This window comes from Lagenorhynchus albirostris, chromosome 3 (assembly GCF_949774975.1).
Source record: "Lagenorhynchus albirostris chromosome 3, mLagAlb1.1, whole genome shotgun sequence".
Taxonomy (NCBI): Eukaryota; Metazoa; Chordata; class Mammalia; order Artiodactyla; family Delphinidae; genus Lagenorhynchus; species Lagenorhynchus albirostris.
Window position 1 is genome coordinate 60,090,380 of NC_083097.1, and position 27,339 is coordinate 60,117,718.

Here is a 27,339-nt window from a genome sequence, read left to right on the forward strand (position 1 = left end):
AGGTTTGTGTGTGTGTGTGTGTGTGTGTGTGTGTTTTACTTTCTTTATTGCTTCCCATACTTGAACTGATATTATCAGTACAAATGGGAGCACATGGGCCAGTGAGGCTTTTGCTGCCTTAGGGCAACCCCTCTGTAACTGGCCTCTCTCAGCAACACAAATGCACTCTACCTTTAGTGTGATAAAAAGCTAGCTATTTCACACCAAGTGCTTTCTTATACATGGGAAGCAATGGTGACATTAATTCCTCAGCTTCCTTTAGAATGCTGTCAGCTTCTTTGTGTTGCCCATTAGGCACTAAAGCTGCTTAATAAATTCAGCGTTGAAGAGCTCCAAGAAATTGGTGATTGGGCAGGCTTCTTTTTTATTTTTACCACTAAGATTCTGGATTTCCTATATACTTCAGGTAATGAATTCCCTCATTTGAATTTAAATGCTTGGGAAGGAGTGGGCTGCTATTGTTGGTTCTTTTCATCATGGGAATACTGAATAAGTTCAGTTTCCTAAGTAAACATTTGCCCCTTAGACTAACTTGCTTGGAAGCACCTCCCACACGGATTCGGTATATAACTCCCACACTATGAAAAGTCATCTTTTCAAACTTCAACCTCAGAGATAAAGTAAATGTTGAAATCTTAAGCCAAATAAAAAATACACATTAACATTTAAAAAAACATTTCTGGTGAAACTGTGTAAAGGCAAATGAGATTTCTACCTGATCCTGACTAGCTTAGGAAAAGCTGATTTGAGATAAATCTAACTCAATTTTTCTATTCAAAAGGTAACTAACTTCTCAGCTCCACCTTGTGGTAACTTTTAGTTAAACCAGGATGTTTGCTTATCGTGAGATTTACATTATACAGCATACAATTATACAGCATACAGTGGAGAAGTAAAAAGTATAATCAGAAATAGTCTTCTAATTTCTTTAGTACCATAGGGGAACATTAACACTTTTGTTAGTGTAATTAATTTAGTTCATATTACCAACAAACCTGTGTTTTGTGGAAGACTAAATACCTTTATTTTAGGGACAGCACAGTAGAGTAAAATATTTTTTGTACAGTAGATATTCCATAGCTAATAATTAAATGAATGACCGGGCAAACAAAGGAGATGCGGTGGAAACAGTTTTGTCAAGATATTTGAGCATGATTGTCTTTCTCTTTACAAAACTGACATGAAATGGCTAAAGTAGTAGGTTTTGTTTTGTTTTTTTAATCATCTGCAGTAAGAAAGAATGCTATCCATTGATCAGAAAATTAGATAACCCTTGACAGAAAGCAAACAGATAGGTTTGGATTGACTGAGAAATAAGACAGAAGACCACAGCCCAGAAACCACTGAGCCATTGCAGCAGAGCTCAGAGCTGCTGTGGGGTTTGCTCCAAGCAGAGATGGAAAAGGAGAGCCCCTAAGCTAGCAGAACTGGGCTTAGACCCGCTGAGCCCTCTGATCCTTCCCTAAGGCAGCAGGTGTAGTTGCTGATGGCAGGGTAGCACACGAGTACCCAACTTAGCTAATGACTGCAGGAAGACACAGGGAACCCCAATCTAAGAAGACAAGACACTGGGCACCCTCTGGGCATCAGCCCCGTTGTTCCCCTACTGTCTCCCTAAGGCTGGCTTCTGTCACGGGGACCTGCAATCAACAGTGACAAGCAACAAGTCAAACCTTAAGATTTCCCCAAATCAGGAAATACCAGACATTTGAAGGAAACCAACGCTATGAAAGAGGAATTACATTCAACAAACAGAACCAACACCCGAGGAACAAATGAAACTAGTAAAATATGTACACTTAGTGAGTCATTCATTTTATCTGTTTAGCAAATATGTTTATACATAGCAAAACCAAAGGTAAAACTAAGAAAGAGGAAAATTGGATGTCGATTAATTTAGAAAAGAAACTAATCAAATTTAGTTATCTAAACTTTTGGTGCATAATATGAAAATTTAAAAATACATCTAGGGGACTTACCTGGTGGTGCAGTGGTTGAGAATCCACCTGCCAATGCAGGGAACACGGGTTTGAGCCCTGGTCCGGGAAGATCCCACATGCCACGGAGCAACTAAGCCCGTGTACCACAACTACTGAGCCTGCGCTCTAGAGCCTGTGAGCCACAACTACTGAGCTTGCGTGCCACAACTACTGAAGCCCACGCGCCTAGAGCCCGTGCTCCGCAACAAGAGAAGCCACCACAGTGAGAAGCCCGCGCACCGCAACGAAGAGTAGCCCCTGTTCGCTGCAACTAGAGAAAGCCCACGTGCAGCAATGAAGAGCCAACGCAGCCAAAAATAAATAAATAAAATAAATAAATTTATTTTTTTTAAATGCATCTAAAATTCTAGATTATCTCAACATTACATAGGTGGGGAAATAGAAGTAGAAATATATTAAGGATAGTAAATATTCATTAGCCTAGGCTTTGATGCAAGAATAGAAGTTTAAAGTATGTTAAAACTAGCAGAATATTAATGCAATACACATCATAAATACACACATATATAAAATTTGTTAGAAGACATTTTATGGGTGTCCCCTAGTTAAATTTTACTGTTGCATTTTCAAAGTTTTTCCCACTGAGTTATTTTTATTTATTTTTTGTCAGTTCAGTTGTTTTTTTAAATTTAGTTGTAAAAGGGAAGAAGAAACTACAAACTACAGGTACTGTGAAAGAATGGAAGTAATAAAATGATACATTTTTGATAATTTATGGATCTATTTTTATTTTTTCAAGTATGGCTTGATTTTATTTTCCTAGAATTCTTTTGTAGCTTTGCCATACCTGTCTGTTTAATTCTGTTGAATTTTGTCATTCCTGTTACTAGAAAGGAACGTGTGACTAGCTTGACATTTTATTTGTTCCACATGGCATGAGCTCCCTTTTACCTGGAATATTTTTCCCACGTGATAAATAGTGAATTGGTTCATAAAATATTATGGTCTTGGAAATGTCAGCATACTAGTTTTAATTACAGTGACTTGTTTGGCATGAACCTTTGGTAGTAAAGTCTTAAGCGGCTGTATAGTTTTATATCCTTGACAGTCTCTAAAGACCTAGAATTTGAACTAAGGAATGGGGGCTTCCCTGGTGGCGCAGTGGTTAAGAATCCGCCTGCCAAGGCAGGGGACACGGGTTCGAGACCTGGTCCGGGAAGACCCAACATGCCACAGAGCAACTCAGCCCATTCGCCACAACTACTGAGCCTGCACTCTAGAGCCCATTCGCCACAACTACTGAAGCCTGCACGCCTAGAGCCCATGCTCCACAACAAGAGAAGCCACCGCAATGAGAAGCCCGCACACCGCAACGAAGACTGGCCCCTGCTTGTCACAACTAGAGAAAGCCTGCACGCAGCAACGAAGACCCAATGCAGCCAAAAAAAAATAAATTTTTTTAAAAATAAAAATAAACTAAAGAATGTATCCTGTCTTTCTAGCTTTGAATGATGAATACATAATGTCTGTTTTACATTGAATGACTTTCAGAGTCTAATATGTTTTTCCCTTGTGAATAAGATATGGATATCATATTGGAATTTAGTAGTAAAATTTAAATTACCATATGTTTAAAATGTCGTTTGTTCATTGTCCTTTGGTTGTGGTTTTGAGGGAAAAGAGGGGAAAACCAGAGAAAGGTAAATCCCCCCAGAAAACAAGCTTGAAAATTCAAAAATTCATTAATATGCATTTCCTGGAAGAAATGGAAATGGCCAAATACAAGAATGAAAAATGCTTACCCTCACAATGAACAAAATGTAATATAGACTTAAATGACATTTTTTGGCTACCGATAGGTAAGGTTTTCATTGATAGAGTCGGGTGCTGTTAAGGGGACACAGAAAATGGCGTTTTCATGGATTGGTGGTAGAATGGGGCCATGCCCATCACCTGGGTCTTAGGTTCAATTAAACATTCAGACTCTCATGACTGCCTGCCTTATGTTACATTGGTTAGCAGATGCTCAGAAGGATAGAGCCAGCCAGGAAATGCAACCTGCCAGCAGGACAGCATCAAGTATTTGCTCTTCAGTGGGAGGCTTCCTAACACCCCATGTAGTTGTCCACACAGCCATCTAGAAGCTGTTCTCTTTGGTACCCCAGGTGATAACTTGGGTGAGAAGGAGTGAGACTCATATTGGTAGTTGCAGAAGGCTCCCTGGCCGTAGGCCTCAGTCCCCAGGAGCCAGTATCTATTGCAACAGCTCCATAGCGTAGCTTCCAAGTTTCCTGCGAGAAGTGTACCAGTTATAAGAGCCACTGAACTTAGGGACACCTGAAATGTGTAAAGCCTATTTATGATTCCTTCGAGTCAAGATGAAATTTCCCAGTCAGAGGTTGTTTTTCTCCTAAGCCATGGTGCCTGGTAGCATGGTTGTCAGTATACCTTTATTGCGTTCTTGGGGGAACAGAGCTAGAAAGTTAAACGTCACCTTCTATTGCAGAAGGGAAAGGGGTTTTGTTAATCCTTTACTCACAGAGAATAAATGAGTATAATCTCTTCCCAAGAACACAATTTGATAAGATATATTGAAAGCTTTGTGCATATATCCTTTCAATTTGACAGTTTTGTTTATAGGGATTTATGTGATGAATAAGATATATGCACAAAGGTGTATCTATATATGTAGGTTCACTGCAACATTATTTGTTATAGTGGATAATTAGTGACCATCTAAATGCTCAGCAACTGGTTAAGTAAATTATAGTACATTCATATTATAGAGTACTATATGGAATAGATATTTCTAGAAACAACATTAAAAGGATTTATATCAAAATATTTAGTGTTTAACTCCAGGTGATGATTTCCTAATGTATCTTTTTAACCATGGATCACTAATTTTTAGCTTTGATCACATACTGCTTTTCTAAGTGATTATTTTTTACAGATGGTCAAAAAATTTAATTTCAGTGCATGCAGCTTACACTGATTAATCATTCATTTTAAGAGTTTTCATCCCATTAAGAAGGCTTGATCTTCAACTCCTTTAATGAAATTTTATATTTTATAAACTAAGATCTATCTCACATCAACATCTGAAGTGAGTCTTGAAGTACTTCAAACCATCAAAATCATTCTCCATTCATTTTCCCATATATGTTATATGTAATTCTAACTTATTATTAAATCTCCTAAGTTATAAATCTGTCAGAACCTGATATTAAGTAAATACAGAATTTTTTAGTTGGGCTGTGGAATTAATCTTGGGGGCTGGGAAGGTTAAGACAAATATGGATCAGAAACTATGGCTCAGTGATGAAGTGAAAAGTCCTATAACCATATATTTTCATCTTCTTTGGTAGAATTTAGATGTCAGACTCCAGCTTCTTTCGTCCAATTATAGGCTGGTTGGGGACCATCATTGCTTCCTATTGAATTTTTTAAAAAATGTGTACACTTTGCTCTGCATCTTCCATTTATTAATATATCCACATCATGGTTTGTCTTTAACATCATTCCATCTACCAGTAGTCTTGCTACTCTATTTACTGTTTCAGAATGTATAAGACAAATGTTTCCTCAAGGGTTATATGGTACTTGGAGGCATATATAGGAATGAAAAGGAAAATATAATTTGAGCTATATTCTAAACAAATTAAAATCATGTGTTGGTAATATCCAAAGAAATGTTTACTGCGTTTGTTGCTTGCTGTTTTGTGTTAATTGTGTTTCTTTTTCTCCCTACCACTGGGTGATTAGGTTAGTTGGCCCTGTGGAAGTGCTGTGTACTACAGAGGACCAGTCTTTGGGACATTGACTGGGCTTCTAGTCCTGGTCCCACTAGGGACTGTGTTACCTCGGGACTCAGTTTCCTCATCTGTAAGATGAATGGATTAGATGAGATGATCTCTTCGGTGTTTCTCAACTAAAAAAGCCCTTAAGATTTATGTAATTTCTAGCTCTAAGATCTACATGATAAAGTTCCTGACAGTTTTATGGTTTCTCTTTCAGTTTGTATCTGTTCAAACTAGGAATTGCACCCCAGATCCAGGATTTGTTGGGCAAAGTAGACTTCACAGGTACTATTCCTTATCTTGATAATTTTTTTACAATATGGTTATTAAGAAAATGTAGCAATATTTTTTTTCATTTCGTTATTATTGATTCCCTTTTTTTTTCTTATATTGATCAGAGGAGAAAACTTGCTTTTTATCTTGTTTATACTCTATAGGGTTTCTGTTTCCCCACATTTGTGAAATGAGAAACCAAGGCTGGTTTCTTCCTAAGTTTCTTGTTTAGAGCTGACCCCATGTTCTTGATGAAGACATTTCTTAACACAAATATATTCATTCCTGCCTCCATCTCTGTGGTTTTCATTGATTTTTTTATTGTTGTTCTTTTTCAGAGGAGGAAATCAGTAATATGAGAAAGGAGCTTGAGAAATATGGAATACAGATGCCATCTTTCAGCAAAATAGGTGGTATTCTGGCTAATGAACTGTCCGTGGATGAAGCTGCATGTAAGTCTACTTAAAATTCAAACTTGCCAATGACGTGAGACTTAACCTATTCTTGATTTTGGTTATAAGAAATAGAATATTTAGAAGATATTATAAGCACCCTAAAATTTTTTATTATATGTATTATAGATGGTTAATTTGAGCACATCAGAACATAACCAAGTAATTAACTTTGGGCTCTAGACATCCACTTGTGTAATGTGATTTAAGACGTTAGAGAAATGTCTTCATTCTCCAGAACATTCCTCTGCTATGTCCTTAAATTTCAGTGGCAGGGTACTCACTGCTGTGAGTCTTTCCATGTCAACCCATAGTACTTGATTCATTTTAGACGTTCAGTGCAAGTCGAATAAATGAATAGGCATTACATAACAGACACCGAGACAGGACCCAAGACAGATGGGCAGATGGGGAGGTTGTCAGAGGGATGCTCTGTGATGCGTCTGAGGTCTCTTTTTTGAATGCTTTATCGGACCCCAAGAAAGAAAGTAAAACTGCTTAAGTTCTGCAGGGCCAGTACACCTGCCCATGTTGTCTTTTGTTGATAAAGTTCTTTTTTTCTCTTTACTTTGCAGTGCATGCTGCAGTTATAGCCATTAATGAAGCTATTGAAAAAGGAATAACCGAGCAGACCATTATAACACTAAGAAACCCAAATGCAGTTTTGACTTTAGTGGATGACAACCTTGCACAGGAATATCAGAAGGAACTCTGGGAAGCCAAGAAGAGAAAAGAGGAAAATGCAAGGCTGAAGGTATTCAATGAGATTCTGAGTGATCAATACAGTAATAAGCATAGTTATGCATTGCTAGTTTGAAAAAGCTGTAATGTTACAAGAGATTTTATTTTTTAATTTTATTTATTTTTGGCTGCGTTGGGTCTTCGTTGTTGCACGCGGGCTTTCTCTAGTTGTGACAAGTTGGGGCTACACTTTGTTGCGGTGCGCGGGCTTCTCATTGCAGTGGCTTCTCTTGTTGTGGAGCATGGGCTTCAGTAGTAGCAGCACGCAGGCCCTAGAGCACGTGGACTTCAGTAGTTGCAGCACGTGGGCTCAGTTGTTGTGGCACACGGGCTCAGTAGCTCCGCAGCATGTGGGATCTTCCCAGACCAGGGATCGAACCCGTGTCCCCTGCATTGGCAGGTGGATTCTTAACCACCGCGCCAGCAGGGAACTCCCAGCAAGGGATATTTTTAAATTTGCTGGCTGTGGTCTCTCTAGCCACAGGCCATTGGTTTGGGTGAAATGTAAGGGTTAAAGAAGACCATGCACTCCATAAGGAAATTAGGTTTCTTTTTATGATGAATATTACAGGTCATAAGGATGGAAGGTCATGTTGAAAAATTACCTAGAAGGTGTAGAAGCAGCAGATAAAGATCTTCCCTTGTTGGGTATCACCAACCTTGTATTAGCCGACTTACCTTCAGATTTATTACTAGAGGCTAATAATTGGGTGTGGTGAAGTTTAGAGAAGATGTTTTTGAATCTGCTTTCCTCATATTTTCCCCATAGTTTCCCCTCATATTTGAGGAAGTGTTTTCTCTCCTCGACAAGGCAGCTGGCTACTGACCCTCACTTCATATATCCCACCTCCTGTCTTATTAAAAACGTTGCACTCCGAGATTCCACTTCCTCGCCAACTTTCCTCTCCTTCAACTCTTGCCATATCAGCTTCAGCTCTATTACCCAAAGTAACCCGTTTATCCCAGCCTTTTCTCAGTGGGTGGCTTCTGCCAACATTGGCACACTTACCTCACACTGCCCCGCCTGCCTTCTATGCTTGTGGTTCTCTTCTGCATCTTTTAATGTCTCTGCCTATTCCTCCCTCCAAATATAGGGATTCTTCCAAGTCTGTCATTGAATCACTCCTCTCTCTGTTCTTCTCCATTGAGCTCATCCACTTGTTGAAGAAATCAGCTGTCAACTTGATACCAGGCCCCACTAAAGCTCCTCCAGATACCTTCATCTCTGTGTCCCATTGGCTTTGCCCCCCACCACATCAGAAGCGTGCTCATCCTCACCCTGCCTTTCTCCTGTGCATGCCTCTTGCTGACTTCCCTTTGGAATGACTCCCACATTGTTGCTTTTTATGTCCCCCATGTCCCATCCATCACTGTCTTCTGCCTTTTCTTGACAGGCTGACCTCCATCACCTACCTTCTAGTTTCACCGCCCTTGCCTCGGCCCTGCCCCTCCTGACCTTGTCTCAGGGCTGTCTCAGCACCTTCCCCATGGGCCCCACTGCTTCCTATCATTCTCCAGGCCACCCCCTCTCAGAGCTAAGGTTGCAAAATTAATCTTTAGCTACAGATCTGATGTCATCCAACCAGAAACCTCCCCTGATTCCCTACTGCAAGTACAGGTCCTCCTGTTGGCATTAAAAGGCTCCAGGATTCCCAACCTACCTCCCCATCTTTTTGGCTAACCCTAGACATACACTCTGTGTTATAGCCCGACATGCCAAGTTTCCCACCTTTGTGACCAAATCCTGTTGTCTACATCCTGCTCTCTCCTCTCCGCCTTGAATATTACTCTCTTCTTCAGGCCCTCCTCAACTGTTGTCTCTTCTTAAAGTTTTCTTTCTAACCAAGTATGTACTTCCCTAGAATATATTTTGTTCTGCTGTGTGTATTTGTTATTTGTGTTCTTGATTTTATTAGACTGAATCAGATGAAATCGCCAATAATCATCTGGTTTTGATCTACAAAAAAATGGCAATATCAAGTGGTCCAACCTAATGTTTTGCACATTAGACAGTTAGGCTTTTACAGAGAGTCACTGGGTCTGTTGTTCATCTTTGTAACCCTTGCCGGCTTAGCTAACCCTAGTGTCCTGCACAGATCAGGCACTCTTAAATGCTTGTATTGAGTTCACATGAACATTAGCAAGTGGTTTTTAGCACTCTTTAAGTTTTTGCTTTTGAATATTGAGCTTTGGAAATATTTAACTTCAGGAATCAATGAAGCCTTTGTTTTGCAGAATAACTGTATTTCAGAAGAAGAAAGAGATGCATATGAAGAATTGCTGACACAAGCAGAAATCCAAGGCAATATCAATAAAGTCAACAGTGAGTAATGGATCATATGAAGGAAATGGATACTTCTAGAAGATGCAAATTTTCCTTATCCAAATCTCAGCAAAACTCTTAACTTGTATCCTTGTAAAAATGCCTGATATGATGAAAAATCCACTAAAAGTCAGTCAGTGTTGCTCTTAATTCTGGTGTTACCATCTGCCAGTTTTCCATGGAGCTTTTCTGGCTGTCTTGTCCCCAGTCCATGCAAAGTATCTCAAAGCATCTTGAAGCTAGTTTGACTGTACCTTCCTGTTTCATCATAGGTACAGTGTATGTCATATTTTGAACCTGTCCCTTATTGGGCTACTCTTAAAGGTTATTTAGTAAAGATTATGAGTTAAGGATTGTCATTCCTTGCCCATGATCATGTTATGGCATTCGATTGGAACCGTAAAAGCTATTATTGACACCCCTGCTTTTTATTACTTCCCAATCAGTAGTCTGTAGTTTGTAAGAATTGTTTTCTTACAGCTTTTGTAGCTTTGGTGCAAGTGAATAAGACTTGACAGGCCTATAAATCACATGATGGCAGGTTTGAATCCCGCATCCCTGAGACTCTATGGAGTCACACAGGACAGGTCTCCTTGGTACCTAGTTGTGTGGCTATAAAGAACAGAAAACTTGGGTAATTAAAATAAGTATATGCAAGTTTAGATACATTCATTTCTTTATTAGTCTTTTTCCTCTCTGTAATAAAATTTATTTTTACTTGAGGCAGTAAGGAATTCTCTTTGGCATTTATGTCCCCTAGGTCAACCTAAATAACCTGTATATACCCAAAAAACAAATACATCAAACACCAGTTAGCCCATGTAATTTAATAAAACATCTGAACCGTCTGCCTAGTTTAAATCTGGGGTGTCCACTAATTCCAGGCGTCCTAAACCCTCATCGTAACCTCCTAGGTAAGCTTTGAATGTTCTTTATGGCTCTTACCACCTTCAAGAAAACGCACACCTATAGGTGTTACCCAGGAGTTCGCTCCTAAGTTGCCGGTAGAGACATATTTTAAAGGCTTCAAACAGTGATCAAGGAGGCCCAGAGAAAATTGATAGAAAGGTCTAGGAGTTAACAACTGAGTGGGTTTGAGAACTTACCTCCATTTACAACTGTGGAGAGCACTAGGATAACTTTTTTTTAAGGGAACACGACGTTTTGAGATGTGTGTTCCTATTCTTTTATTCTTATTAAATTTTGAACATGTTGGTGATGATACATGAAGCACAGTTTCAAGTTTCTCTTTCTGCTCTGTTTGAAAAGTGAGAATTTCATTATGCTTGGCAGAAATGAATTACAGGAAGAAACTAATATTGCGAGCAATACCTCTGAGGTTCATAAGCTTAGTGGGGAAATGGTTCCATAGCTTTGTGCCAACCTTTGTTTTTGAAATGTTTATAACCACTAAAATCGATTTCTTTTTCATGTTAAATAAAATGCCTTATATAACTGTTTCAATACTCTACTAAATGACATAATTTCCTGACCACAAATTTGATGCCAAAAAGACTATACTTTTTTTTTCCACTTTTAAGTAAGAGTCATGAGATGATCTGCCCTAATGCATAACCAGCTAAAATATGAAGGGCATTGCAGTGTTTAATGGCTTTACATGCTTAGAACATGATTATTCTGAAGGTTTTGATCTCTCCCCATTGGAAAATTTATGGTCCAGTAATACTAAAAATAGTCTTGAAAAAAATCCTCTAAAGCATATTTTAGCCAGTGACATGACAATGAGACAGTTGTATGCTTTAAAATATGTCAGTGTAACTACTTGACGAGCTCTTCCCCAACCATAGAGCTTATTATATTAAAATGTTAAGGTGTCTACACTTGTAGCAGCCATGGTAATGACAGAAGTGAAAACTTCGAAGGTAATATCACGAAATCTGTTGTCAGGGGCTTCAGGTTTGTTTGAACTGCAATCATTTAACTTTGGGGTTTGGTACATGCATTTCATTCACTATATATATTCTGTTAAGATTAGGGCTTGAAATTTTGTTAAATGCAGAGTGTAAAAGAGTGGTTAAGCTTACTTTATTTTTTTAGAAGAAATGGTTCCTTAAGAGTGTTTTAAAGGATATAATTTTTCTCGTAATATTTTACCATCCAGTTTTCCAAACTCATATAATAGAGTTTTCAAAGGTGAAGCAAGATCCTATTCAGAGTAATCAGAGACACAACTGCAAGGCCTTGGATAGCTTTAACAGAGCAGCAAACATGACAAACAACCGCTGACCTTCCTTTCTGGAATTCTTTCATTTATCATACTAGTTCTAAGAATAGAAAAAAGGGTTTGGGTCCTTAGGGTCTTATTCTAACTTATTCTAAAAGTGTAAATTTTCTGGGGTGTGGCATGAAAGGTTGCATTAGTTGTATTTCCTGCTATTAAATGATGTGTCTCAGTAGAAAAGTTATTGAGCATAGCTCCTTATGAATATAGTTAGAGAAGATAAATTGTCATCTGTTAAAAAGGGTTAGAATAATCTTAGCTGTAGTCTAGTCATGTATTAGGGAGACAGACTAATCCTTGAAAAGATCTACAAATCTATGGGTCTGTGTTATTTCTACTACCCTGAAGCCTTCTTTATAGGGCAAAATCCTGCTGGTTCTGTCCAGTTTGCTATTGCCTGGTGGCAGAGTTCATCGCTCATTCTTCTATTTGGTCAGCAAATCCATTTCTGTTTTCTGGAAACTATGCTGAATTTACTGTTCCAAACACCTTGCATTTGGTCACTAAAATTTGCGTCTCTGTAATCTGAACATCATAACTGGTAGAGACGTCACAGAGCTTCTGGTTGGATCAGATGATGTAAACCAAGGCATTTCTGTGATCGGGGCCTTTTTTTTTTTTTTTTAAGGTTAAATGATACGGTAGTCTTCCCCTTATCCACAGTTTCGTTTTTTGCAATTTCAGTTACCTGTAGTCAACTGCAGTCTGAAAATATTAAATGGAGAATTCCAGAAATAATTCATAACTTTTAAGTTACATGCTGTTCTGAGTAGCATGATGAAATCTTGCACCATTCCACCTGGCATGTGAACCATCACTGTGTCCAGTATATCCTGCCCTTTAGTCACTTAGTAGCCATCTCAGTTACCAGATTGTCTAGTACCATAGTGCTTGTGTTCAAGTCACCCTTATTTTACTTAATAATGGCCCAAAAGCGCAAGAGTAGTGATACTAGCAATTCAGATATGCCAGAGAAGCTATAAAGTGCTTTCTTTAAGTGAAAAGGTGAAAGTTCTCAATAAAGAAAGAAAAAAATTGTATGGTGAAGTTGCTAAGATCTACAGTAAGAACGAATCTTCTGTGACATTGTGAAGAAGGAAAAAAATCGGTGCTAATTTTGCTGGTGGACCTTCAACTGTAAAAGTTAAGGCCACTGTGTATGATAAGTGCTTAGTTAAGTTGGAAAAGGCATTAAATTTGTACAGTAAAACATTTTGAGTAGGCAGGATCAAGATGGCAGAGTAGGAAGACCCTGAGCTCACTTCCTGCCAAGGACACACCAAGACTACAACAACATATAGGACAACTCTCTCTGAGAATGACCTGAGGACTAGCAGAACAGCTTTTATAAAATTAAGGATATAAAGGAAAAATGGATAAACAACAAGGTCCTACTGTATAACACAGGGAACTATATTCAGTATCCTGTAATAAACCATAATGGAAAAGAATATGAAAAAGAATATATATATATGTATGTATACATATATACATACATATATAACAATCACTTTGCTGTACAGCAGAAACTAACACAACATTGTAAATCAGTTATAGTTCAAGAAAATAAAATCTTTTAAAAAAGGATATAAGGGGGCTTCCCTGGTGGTGGCCCAGTGGTTGAGAATCCGCCTACCAATGCAGGGGACACGGGTTCGTGCCCCGGTCTGGGAAGATCCCACATGCCGCGGAGCGGCTGGGCCCGTGAGCCATGGACGCTGAGCCTGCACGTCCAGAGCCTGTGCTCCGCAACGGGAGAGGCCACAACAGTGAGAGGCCCGCGTACCAAAAAAAAAAAAAAAAAAGGATATAAGGGAAAAACCACATCAAGACAAGGAGGAGGGAAAGAGAAGTGATCTAGTCTGCGCCCATACCCCCAGTGTGTGACCCACAGGTGGAAAGGAAGGTCACAAACATGGAGGTCCTCCCTAATGAGCAAGGGCTTCAAGCCCCACATTGGGCACTCCAGCCTTGGGGACCAGCACCAGGAAGATGAGCCTACTTAACTGCTTTTTGAAAACCAGTGGGGCTTACTACCAGGAGAGCCAGAGGGCTGTTGGAAACCCAGACGCCCTCTTAAAGGGTTCGTGCATATACTTACTCGCTCTGAGTGCCAGCACAGAAACAGCATATTGAAAAGTGCCTGGTGTTCTGTCCAGCCTACCGAGGCTGCACCAGCATGCCCCGTAATCTAACTCTGGCTTCAACATATACAGACCGCATAGAAGCACTCCTACGTGAGGGCACACCTTGAAGACCAGGAGAGGTACCTGTTTTGCCTAATTCATAGAGACAAACACAGAAAGTCAAAGAAGATGAGGAAAATGTTCCAAATCAAAGAACAAGGTAAAACCTCCAGGGTGGGAGAACCCTAATGAAGTGGACATAAGTAACTTTTATGATAAACCGTTCAAAGTAACATTAAAATGCTCACTGAACTTTGGAGAAAAATAGAGGAACACAGTGAAGCTGCAACAAAGAATTAGAAAATATAAAAAGAACCAATCAAGCTGAAGAATATAATTACTGAAATGAAAAACACATTAAAGGGAATCAACAGCAGATTAGGTGATACAGAAGAACATGTAAGAGTCCTGGAGGACAGAATAGTGGAAATCACCCAATCAGAATATCCATAAGACAAAGTTTTTAAAAATAGGAATCGTGGGCTTCCCTGGTGGCGCAGTGGTTGGGAGTCCGCCTGCCGATGCAGGGGACACGGGTTCGTGCTCCGGTCCGGGAAGATCCCACATGCCGCGGAGCGGCTGGGCCCGTGAGCCATGGCCGCTGAGCCTGCGCGTCTGGAGCCTGTGCTCCACAACGGGAGAGGCCGCAGCGGTGAGAGGCCTGCGTACCGCAAAAAAAAAAAAGGAATTGTTTAGGGACCTTTGGGACAACATCAAGTGTACTAACATTAGCATTATAGGGGTTTAGAAGAAGAGAAAGAAAGGGGAAATGTGTTTGATGAAATAATGGCTGAAAACTTCCATAACCTGGGAAAAGAAACATATCCAGGTCCAAGAAGCACAGAGAGTCCCAAACAAAATGAACCCAAAGAGACCCACACCAAAACATGTCATCATTAAAATGGCAAAATTTAAAGATAGAGAATTTTAAAGGCAACAGGGGAAAACAAAGAGTCACATTTGAGGGAACCTCCATGAGGCTACCAGCTGATACTTCAGCAGAAACTTGGCAGGCCAGAATGGAGTTGCATGATACATTTAAACTGCTGAAAGGAAAAACATAAACAAAAACAAAACAAACAAAAACTTACAACCAAAAATACTGTACCAGGCAAAGTTATCCTTCAGAAATGAAGGAGAGAGAAAGAATTTCCCCAATAAACAAAAACTAAAAGAGGTCATCACCACTAAACTCACAAGAAATGTTAAAGGATCTTCTTTACCAAAACAAACAAAACAAAACAAAAAACCCAGCAAAAACAAAACCAAACAAAGGCAATAACAAGAAATAAGAAAATACATGAAGGGAAAAATCTCACTAGTAAAGGCAAAGACATTTGACCCTTGAACAACACAGGTTTAAACTTATACATGAATTTTTTTTTCAATAAGTACATTCAGTACTACATGATCTGAGGTTGGCTGAATGCACAGATGTGGATCTGTGGTTACAGAGGGCTGACTATGGGACCTGAGTGCAGATTTCTGTATCCACAGCAGGCCCTGGAACCTTCTCCCATGGATACCAAGGGACAACTGTATATGGTAAAGGCAGTGGATCAACCACTTAAAAAGCTAGATGAGGGTTAAAAGGCAAAAGTCATAAAATCAACTATAGCTACAATAAGTTATTAAGGGATACACAAACAGTTGTAAAATATGACTTCAAAAACAAAATGTGGAGGGGGAGTAAAACATGTAGAGCTTTTACAGTGTATTTGAATTTAAATGACTAGAGCTAGAGATACGTTGAGATCTATATATATGTATGTATATAAACTTCATAGTAACCACAAGACAAAAACTAAAAAAAAGATAAAGAAAGAAGAGAAAGGAACCCAAACATAACACTAAACAAAATCATCAAACCACAGAGTTTAAAAGAAAAGAATAGAGAAGAACTACAGAAACCACCAGAAAACAAATAACAAAATGGCAATAAGTACATACCTATCTATAATCACTTTAAATGTAAATGAACTAAATGCCCCAATCAAAAGACATAAGGTGGCTGAATTGATTTAAAAAAAAAAAATTCCCATCTATTTGCTGCCTACAAGAGACTCACTTCAGAGATAAAGGCAACAGAGACTGTAAGTGAAGGGAAGGAAAAAGATATTCCAAGCAAATGGAAATGGAAAAAAAAAGCAGAGGTAGCAAGACACATATCAGACAAAATAGACTTTATTTATTTATTTATTTATTTATTTATTTTACATCTTTATTGGAGCAAAATTGCTTTACACTGGTGTGTTAGTTTCTGCTTTATAACAAAGTGTATCAGCTATACATGTACACATATCCTCATATCTCTTCCCTCTTTTGTCTCCCTCCCTCCCACCCTCCCTATCCACATGGGGAGGGGGAAGGGTAATCTGGGGCAAAGTGAGAGTGGCATGTACATATATGCCCTGCTAAATGTAAAACAAAATAGACTTTAAAACAAAGATTATAACAGGAGATAAGGAAGGACGTTACATAATGATAAAGAGGTCAATCCAAGAGGAGGATGTAATATTTAAACATATATACATCTAACATAGGAGCATCTAAATATGTAACGCAAATATTAACAGACATAAAGAGATAAATTGACAATAATACAATAATAGTAGGAAACTTTAACACCCTACATACATCAATGGACAGAACATCTAGACCAAAAATCAATAAGGAAACAGTGGCCTTAAATGACTCATTAGACCAGATGGACTTAATAGATACCTACGGAACATTCTATCCCAAACTGCAGAATATGCATTCTTTTCAAGTGCACAGGAAACATTCTCCAGGACAGATCACATGCTAGGCCACAAAGCAAGTCTCAGCAAATTTAAGAGGATAGAAATTATATCAAGCACCTTTTCTGACCATAATGGTATAAAACTAGAAACCAATTCCAGGAAGAAAACTGGAAAAAACACAAACATGTGGAGACTAAACAACATGCTACTAAGAAAAACAATGGGTCAGTAAGGAAATCAAAAAATAGCTTGAGATGAATGAAAATAGAAATACAACTTGCCAAAATTTATGGGTCATAGCCAAAGCAGATCTAAGAGGGAAGTATATAGGAATACAGGCCTATTTCAAGAAAGAAGAAAAATCTCAAATTAACAACCTAAGTTTACACCTAAAGGAATTAGAAAAAGAAGAATAAACAAAGCCCAAAGTTAGTAGAAGGAAAGAAATAACAACGATCAGAGTAGAAATAAATAGAGACCAATACAAAACAAAAAAAACCCAGTAGAAAAGATCAGTGAAACTAAGAACTGTTTTTTTCAAAAGATAAACAAAATTAATAAACCCTTAGACTCAATCAAGAAAAAAAGGCCCAAATCAATAAAATTAGAAGTAAAAGAGAAGTTACAACCAATATCACAGATATACAAAGAATCATAAGAGAATACTACAGAGAATTATAAGCCAAAGTGGACAACCCAGAAGAAATGTATAAATTCCTAGAAACATAAAATCTTCCAAGACTGAATTAGGAAGAAAAAGAAAATCTGAACAGACTGATCACTAGTAATGCAATTGAGTCAGTAATTTAAAAAAAAAACAAAAACAAAAACTCCCAACAAACAAAAGTCCAGGATCAGACAGCTTCACAGGTGAATTCTACTGAACATTTAAAGAAGAGTTAATACCTGTCCTTCTCAAATTATTCCAAAAAATTGAAGAGGAGGAAACACTACAAATTCATTCTATGAGGGCAACATTACTCTGATACCAAAACCTGACAAAGACACTGCAAAAAAAGAGAAGATTACAGGTCAGTATTCCTGATGAACATAGATGCAAAAACCCTCAACAAAATATTAGCAAACTGAATTCATCAGTACATTAAAAGGATCATACATGATGATCAAGTGGAGTTTATTCCAGGGATGTGAGGATGGTTCAGTATGCACAAACCAATCAACATGATATACCAAATTAACAAAATGAAGGCTAAAAATCACATGATGATATGCAGAAAAAGCATTTGACAAAATCTCTCAACAAAATGGGTGGGGAGGGAACATACCTCAACATAATAAAGGCCATTTACGACAAACCCACAGCTAACATACTCAGTGCCGAAAAGCTGAAAGCTTTTCCTCTAAGATCAGGAATGAGACAAGGATGCCCATCTCACCACTTTTATTCAACATGGTATTGGAAGCCCTAGCCACAACACCGGATAAGAAAAAGACATACAGGCATCCAAATTGGAAGGGAAGAAGTAAAACTGTCACTATTTGCAGGTGAAATGATTCTACATATATAATACTCTCAAGACTCCACCAAAAAACCATTAGAACTAATACATGAATTCAATAAAGTTGCAGGATACAACATTAATATACAGAATCTGTTGCATTTCTATGCACTAATAATGAACCATCAGAAAGAGAAAACAAGAAAACAATTTACAGTTGTATCAAAAAAATCTAATACCTAGGAATAAATTGAACCAAGGAGGTGAAAGACCTGTACTCTGTAAACTAGAAGACATTAATGAAAGAAAGAATGCACAAATAAATGGGAATATATTTCATTCTCATGAATTGGAAGAATTAATATTGTTAAAATGCCCATTCTACCCAAAGCAATCTACAGATTCAATGCAATCCCTATCAGAATACCCGTGGCATTTTCACTGAACTAGAAAAAATAATACTAAAGTTTGTATGGACCTACAAAAGACCCCAAATTGCCAAAGCAATCTTGAGAAAAACAACAAAGCTGTGTCATCCTCCCTGGCTTCAAACTCTACTACTATAATAATCAAAACAGTACGGTATTGGCACAAAAACAGACACACAGATCAATGGGACAGAATAGAGAACCCAGAAATAAACCCGTATACATATGGTCAATTAATCTATGACAGAGGAGGCAAGAATATACAACAGAGAAAGAGTGATGTTGGGAAAACCGGACAGCTACATGTCAGAGGATGAAACCAGGCCATTTTCTCATGCCTTATACAAAAATTAATTCAAAATTGATTAAAACTTAAATGTAAGACCTGAAACCATGAAACTTCTAGAAAAAAACATAGGCAGTATGCTCTTTGACATTGGCCTTAGCAATATTTTTTTGGATCTATCCCCTGAGACAAGGGAAACAAAAGCAAAAATAAACAAATGGAACTATATCAAACTAAAAGCTTTGGCACAGGAAAGGAAACTATTAACAAAACGAAATGGCATTCTACTGAATGGGAGAGCATAGTTGCAAATGATGACCAGTAAAAGAATAATACCAAAATACATAACGAACTCATACAACTCAGTCTCAGAAAACAACAATCTAATTTAAAAATGGGCAGAGGACCTGAATAGACATTTTTTCAGAGAAGAGGTACAGATACCAACAGGTACATGAAAAGATACTCAACATTACTAATGAAAAGGGAAATGCAGATCAAAACCATGATCAGGGATCAACTCACATCTGTCAGAATGGCTATCATCAAAAACCAAGAAATAACAAGTTGTGGTGAGGATGTGGAGAAAAGGGAACCCTGTGCACTGTTGGTAAATATAAATTGGCACAGCTGCTATGGAAAACAATATGGAGTTTCCTCAAAGAATTAAAAATGGAACCTACACAATTGCACTCCTGGATATTTATACAAAGAAAATGAAAACACTAATTCAAAAAGATACATATACCCCAATGTTATTGTAGTATTATTTTAAATAGCCAAGACATGGAAGCAACCTAAGTATCCATCAACAAATGAGTGGATAAAGATGTGGTGTATATATATACAATAGAATATTACTCAGCCAGAAAAAAAAAAGAATGAAATCTTGCCATTTGTGACAACATGGTGGACCTGGAGTGTATTATGCTAAGTGAAATAAGTCATACCGAAAAAGACAAATACTATGTGTTTTCATGTATGTGTGGAATCTAAAAAACAAAACAAATGAATAAATAAAACAGAAACAAAATCATAGACACAGAGAACAAACTAGTTGTTGCCAGAAGGGAGGTGGATGGGATGGGAGAAATAGGTAAAGGGGACTAAGAGGTACAAACTACCAGTATAAAATAAAGAAGTCATAAGAATGTAATGTACAGCACAGGGAATATAGTTAATATTATAATAACTTTGTATGGTATATAATCTGTAAAAATATTGAATCATTATGTTGTACATCTGTAAATAATATGATATTGTAAGTCAACTATACCTCAATAAAAAAAAGATATTTTGAGAGACCACTTATGTTATTACAATTCTTTTTATTATTAGTTATTATTGTTAATCTTTTTACCTAACTTAAAAATTAAACTTTATCACAGGTATGTATATACAGAAAAAAAACAGTACATAAATGGTTTGGTACTATCCATGGTTTCAGGCATCCACTGGGGTTCTTAGAACCATACTAACACATGGGACTACCATGCTAACACAGAATTATGTAATCATATGAATTCTGGTTGTAATATTTTTTAAAACATATCTGAAATTATTTTTCCATAAGAATCACACTTTACAGAACACAAGAGATGAGAGCATATTTGGAGAACTAATATTTGGAGAACTAATAACCATTCCATATCAAGCGGCAGTGTGTCCGAGTGCCTCCTGTGGGTTTCCCATGGTGCTGATATAGAGGGAGGATAGAGCCATAGGGCAAGTCCTTGCTTCTCTGGTCTTCACATGTCTTTAATCTCCTTGGGGAGGCAGTGCTTACACACAAAGAGCCGTAAAGAGCAATGACTGCAGGATTCCCAAAGTGTGAAGTCCTCAGGAACTGGAGCACTGTGAAGGCTTCATGGAGAGATGGTTCCAAAGCTGGTCCTGAAAGGAAGGATTTTGTAGGGAAGTCATGCTAGGCAGGAATGACCTCATAACTCCAGCTCTATCAATGCTGAGGTTCTTTTAGGGACTAGCTGCAAGGATTAGAGTGACTTCCAATTACAAGCTACCATTTCCAAGGCTTTGCTTACCATCCAACGACAGCTCTTCAGTTCATGAAAAGTAACTACTTAGGTTCTAATCCTTGGATATATGGACTGGTTGGGTCAGGCTGCAGTGGGAAAGGCACAGGTTCTGACAGAATGTCATTCTGACCCTCAGGGCTGGCTGCAGTGGACCACATCAACGCTGTCATTCGGGAAGGTGACCCTGAATACACACTGCTTGCACTGCAGAAACCAGAGGCCCAGCTGCCCACTGTTTATCCCTTTGCTGGTGCAATGTATCAGAATGAACTTTTCAACCTCCAGAAACAGAACGCTATGGTAAGTCAGAGGAGACTCCAGGTACGGAGATGTTAATTCTGAGTCCTAGCAATGAGGAGTGCTGTTGAGGAAAGGTGAGTGGGAGTGTAGTGTCTTTAATTTGTACCAATCCTTGGTCTCGTTTGCCTCCCTGTACCAATTCCACGGCCACCTTCCTCTTTAACTCCTGCTTTTCATCTCCTTAAAGAATCTGAGAGCATAGGTGGGAAATGCAGGCAGGGCTCTACACAAATACACATTGAAAACTAGTTGTTCTCATTCTCTGTGTGATTTTTGGAGAACTTGGGATAAGTTAATAACTATATTGAAATATTTTTAAATATCGAATGTTTTTTGATACAGAAAAATAAGCTCTGGATCTGCATTTCTAGAAATTTGCAACCGAGAACATTAGCACCATGGCTTTGATTTTTGTCATTGTGTGCTCCTTGCAATGCTAATAGTATTAAGCAGTAATAATCATATAAGGTCACAGTAAATAAGAGCATATGCACTAGTACAGGATTAAGCCAAACAATGCAACAGAAAGAACAGTACTAGAAGCAGCACCAAGAATTTCAATTATGAAAGAGCTAATATTTCAAAGACATGGGGAAAAAAATGAAATCCTCAGAAGTATTTAACCATGTGGGAAGGAAAACATTACCTCACTACACATAACAGAATAAATTGCCGGTATGAAAGGTTAAGTGTAAAAAATAATTAAACTTCTAAGGAAACATGGAAGGACAGTGAATCTGAAAAGCAAAAACAGTACTGCTCCACCAAAAAAAACAGAAGAGGAGGCCAAAAGCATAAACAGGCAATTCACAGGTATACCAGGATGTTTCACAGTATTATCTATAGTACTGAGAAGATACTACAGATATCTTCTATATCTATATAGAAGATAAACCACGTTTAACTAATAACAGATTGCACACCCTACTGTTAAGTGGAAAAAATGAAATTGAAATATATAGCATTATCTTGTTTTTTATGATAAGAAAAGAAAAATAATTAAAAAATGAAAATCTCTATAAATGTTTGCATGAATTCAAAATTAATAAAAGTAGGTGGCTTAGTTGTTAAGAATCCGCCTGCCAGTGCAGGAGACACGGGTTCAATCCCTGGTCCGGGAAGATCCCACATGCCGCGGAGCAGCTAAGCCCGTGTGCCACAGCTACTGAGCCTGCACTCTAGAGCTCATAAGCCACAACTACTGAGCCCACATGCCTCAACTACTGAAGCCCATGTGCTCTAGGGCGCACGTGCCACAACTACTGAGCTCACATGCTGCAACTACTGAAGCCTGTGCGCCTAGAGCCCATGATCCACAATAAGAGAAGCCACCGCAATGAGAAGCCCGCACACTGAAACAAAGAGTAACCCCCGCTCAACGCAACTAGAGAAAGCCCGCGCGCAGCAACAAAGACCCAATGCAGCCAAAAAAATTAAAATTAAAAAAAAACAAAAAATAAGTGGCATTCTTTATTTTAAAAAATTAATGAAGTGTATGTCACTAAAGGGCTTGGGTAGTAAGGTTTGTTTTCTTATCCTTGCTTAGTAAGACATGATTCTATAAATAGAAAGATACTAGAGTTGACCCTCAAACGGGTAGGAACTGCGCATACCACTTATATGTGGATCTTTTTCAGTAGTAAGTACTATATTACCAAATGATACGCAGTTGGTTGAATCCAGGGACGCAGTACCTCAGGTACAGAGGGACAGGTATATGGAGGATTAATTATACGCAGATTTTGAACTGCGTGGAGGTTCAGCGCTCCTAACCCCGGTGTTGCTCAGTGGTCGACTGTATTTTGTAATAAAAGAAAAATAAGTTATTTCCTTAAGCTGCACGTAGGTTCTCTTGATATTATGGTCCCTGTTTCTCTAGCTTTGAAGCCCAAGGCTACTTACACTCTAGCACATTCATCCCTTTTTTCTTTATTTGTCCTTATCTTTTTGGCTGTGTACCACTTTAGATAGTTGTGGTGAATCTCAAATGATTCCATTCTGCTCTTTACCTGTAATTTGATACCTTCCTTATATGTTAAAGTCATAGTTAATGTAAGGTATTTGGATAAAATTTACATGTTCCCTATAAAAACCCTTCTTCCCATTTGCTTTGGAACGTAAAATTATGCTTTGTTGGTCTAAAATCAATTTGCTGAGAGATTTCTGTGGAGAATCAGCTATAATTCATTTTAATATAAACATTATATATATGAAATATATAATATTCTAAATGTAAAGATAGATATCAGGGTTTTTAAAAATTTGTTTTCATGCTCCCTCTATGTTCCTTCAGTATGATGGAAGAAATAACCCTTTTGAAGTTGGGCCAAGTCAGTATAAAATGGTTAAAAGGAAGACAACATTGAAGGGGGAAAGTGTTCTGTAATCTGAGATGTACTTTTTAAGTAAGCCCAATCCTTACTTGCTTTTCACTAAGATTTACCTCACATGTCTTCAAATATCTAGACCTTAGGGTATGTTTAAAACTTTCTACCCATTTATAACAACGTGACTTAGACTAACTTTTTTTGGAATTAGAATCAATATCCTTGGCTTAAAGACTTTGATTTACTTTTCTGGGGTTATCATCTTTAGGTGAAATTCTCCCCTTTTCCTTACCTGTAGTTCAAACTGAAAATCATTAGCTATACTAATATCTTAACCTTGCACTTGCAGACAGTAACAATGTTATCTAATCTGTGGCTTCATTATTTGGTAAGATTGAGCCTGTTAGCAGCCGATATAATAGCTGCGAGTAGGAATCAGCTATGGCAATGCAGATGTCTGTGGAATCATAACTGAGGACTGTAATTAACTCAGTGCCCAAAATGATCATCTCAGGAAAACCCAGAAGCCATTGACCTGTTCTTTAAAGCCAATGAAAGATAGGTGGCCAGGGAGCCCTGTGGGTCCTGGGTTCTCACAATCTTTGACTTTTCTTTATTCTTTGAAGTGTACGTTCTGAACCCCCATCACATACACGGGCTGTGTAGATTTGGGGATCTTATACTGTCATATGTTTTCCAACAGAACTACTTGGCCCATGAGGAGCTCTTGATCGCAGTGGAAATGCTATCTGCTGTAGCTTTACTCAACCAGGCCTTGGAGAGCAACGATCTTGTGTCTGTGCAGAATCAACTCAGAAGCCCAACAATGGGCTTCAACAATCTGGACGAGACATACGTGGAACGGTAAGGGAACATTTTCCAAAACTCCTCTCAGTGCAGAAATATGTTTGATAGATTTGTTCTACCAATTTGAAGGACTTGTTCCTTCCTGAAACAATCCATATACCCATGCTTATTTTCTTGAAAGCCAGTCTACTTTGTTCTGAGAGTCCTAATGTTCAAATCCTACTTCACAGTATTCCTTTTAGAGGAACAAAGAGTCTAAGGAGGATCCTGTGGCAGTTACTGACTGTCTTTGACATTAGCAAAAATTATTTCATAGGCAAAAAATACATGTTGAAAGCATACCTTCCCTTGGGCTTCTTTTGGAAACGACAGAATGTAGAAGAGTTGGAAACAACTTTAATAATCATCCAGTCCAATTTTCTTGTTTTACTGATGAGGAAACTGGATCTGGATTTGTGGACCCAAAGTAGGGCAGTTGGGCCCCAATCCCCATTCTTTTTTTTTTTTTTTTTTTAACATCTTTACTGGAGTATAATTGCTTTACAATATTGTGTTATTTTCTGCTGTATAACAAAGTGAATCAGCTATATGTATACATATATCCCCATATCCCCTGCCTCTTGTGTCTCCCTCCCACCCTCCGCATCCCACCCCTCTAGGTGGTCACGAAGCAGCGAGCTGATCTCCCTGTGCTATGCCCCTGCTTCCCACTAACTATCTGTTTTACGTTTGGCAGTGTATATATGTCCATGCCACTCTCTCACTTCGTCCCAGTTTACCCTTCCCCCTGCCCATGTCCTCAAGTCCATTCTCTACATTCTTTTGACGATTAAACCAAAGGAATCCTGAGACCACAGTGGATCATGGCAGTGGGTAACAATCTCAACTTAGTGTCTTTTATTTCATGTTCCTGAAATAAACTACTAGATAGTATTGTTGATAGAATTATAAAACACTATAGCAGATCTAGAGAGAAAATTAAGGGGCGGGAAGAAGGAGCCCATTAGAGATTAAGACAAAAGCCCAAGTTAAAATGAGTGAATTTCCATCTTGGATTCTTGTGACCACCAGGGGGAGATGTCTGCATAGATCTTGACAAAAGCACTGTTGTCAAGATACTGGTTCTGGAACTGCTGAAATAGGTAATTCTCTTGGGTCACGTACAGTTGTACAGGAAAAAATAAAATGACTTGTTAGACTTTTTTGTAAATGGTGTTTGAGCACTTGTCTATGTAGAGAATGGCCCCAAAGTAGAACAGTGGCTTTTCCTTGTTTTTAGTCATCTTGGAAAAACTGATGCTCTTACGCTACTTAAATTTGACCACCTGTTCCTATAACTCCTCAGAGTTTATTTCCAAGGTAATTTATTTCTACCTCCACTGTTTATACTAATGGCACCATCCTCTCCTCCAAGCTTAGAAACTCGAGTTAACTTGAGTTTTCCTCTGACCCTCTGTGAGGCACCCTTGTGCTGTGAATAGTCTGCTCACTTTTCTCCCCAACAGTAGCCAATATGTGTGCACAATACCTCTGCATGATGTTTCCCTTTCCCAGCAACCATCTCATTTAGACATTTTACCTTTGCTTTTGTAATAACCTCCAAATTGGTCTTACCCTGTCTTTTCTCTTCTCATTCATTCTTATGTAACTAGGCTTTGCTGCTCTCTCAGTGCTAGAGACGGCAGAGTTGGTCACTCCCTTAGGAAGCCTAACAGTCTAATGAGGCTTGTTGATAAAATAATTATCAAGACGCATATGGAGCATCCCTGGCCACTTCCCTCTAAATGACAGTACCCTCCTCCCTCCAAATCACCCATTTTGATTATCAAAAATCCTCTCTTCCCCCCATCCCAATTTACAAATAACCCATTAAGGAAATAGTCCCAAACCCCATCTGAGAACCAGTTTTATGCCTGTGATTTTCAGCTGGGGCCGCAGATACAGCTTCAGAGGGCAAGTATTCTGTATGAAACACTTTTAAAATTTGTGTTTGTTTAAATAATCTTTTAAAATTTTCATTTAAGCACTTTCTGGGTCACCTGGGTGACCCAATACCGACATGAGATTCCAGGGCCCCCTTTGGTTCTTGTATTGAACATTCCGATGGCCCCAAGTGATTTTTCACAGCCTCAACATTTCAATTTCCATGTCAGCTTTTAACCCAGTTCTTGGAAGCCCAAGTTGGCAGGTGTTCAGGTTTAAGGAACACTGGGCCTCTCCCTTATGGTTGTACAACTTCTTCATAGTACACGGGTGCTGGGCAGGGCTACCTGGATGAATTCTGACCAAGTCTCTACCAGCTTACCATGGCTTCTGCCCTTGGGGCTGTGTTTTCCCAGAAAGGTTGTTTTGTCCAGTTCTCACAAGAGTGACATAGGGTTGGCATTGGTTCTAGGCATGCCCTGTTCCCAGATTAATTGTTCTAAAATATAGCTCTGTTTATAATGCCCCTCTATTTGATTGTTCTCTCTTCTTATCTGAATTAACCCTCAACGTGGTGTTCTGCCCTTTGCTCCAGCTACACCCCTCCTTGTATTTTATACTTCAGCCGAGATGGATCTGAACACTCTGTTCATTCTGGCTTATCTGCTCCTATGCATGCTTCTCTCACCACCAGGAACGCGGTGCCTATCACCCGTCTCCGCCTGGCACAGTACTGGAGCTTCCAAGCCCTTCCTGCCATAGAGGGTGCTTCCGTGAACTATTTGCATGTTTCTCCCACCCCAGCTAATGTCATCTGTTCTGAGAACTAGCATGATGTGGTTAAAGGAATATAACCTTGGAGCCAAAAATATCTAAGTTTGACTCTTCCTAGCCGGGCCCCTTTCTGTTCATCTATAAAGCACAAAAACAAACACACACAACAAAAACACCTACTCTGCATCTGCCTATAGAACTATGTTGTGTTATTCATAAAATTTTTCCCTTTGGCTAGTATTTGTTCATTTCTGAAGAAATGATGGGTGATTGTGGGTTTTGGTTTTTTTTCCTGTG

At 38.6% G+C, this 27,339-nt stretch overlaps 1 protein-coding gene across 1 annotated transcript in view; it reads left to right on the forward strand.

Moving 5' to 3' along the window:
• IQGAP2 (IQ motif containing GTPase activating protein 2) overlaps positions 1–27,339 on the forward strand; it is a 286,204-nt gene that overhangs the window by 162,732 nt on the left and 96,133 nt on the right. The window contains exons 6-11 of the mRNA XM_060143147.1: positions 5,958–6,025; positions 6,352–6,465; positions 7,041–7,219; positions 9,442–9,529; positions 21,048–21,211; positions 24,242–24,402. Of these exons, the coding sequence (XP_059999130.1) occupies positions 5,958–6,025; positions 6,352–6,465; positions 7,041–7,219; positions 9,442–9,529; positions 21,048–21,211; positions 24,242–24,402 (774 nt within the window). The remainder of the gene's footprint in view (positions 1–5,957; positions 6,026–6,351; positions 6,466–7,040; positions 7,220–9,441; positions 9,530–21,047; positions 21,212–24,241; positions 24,403–27,339) is intronic.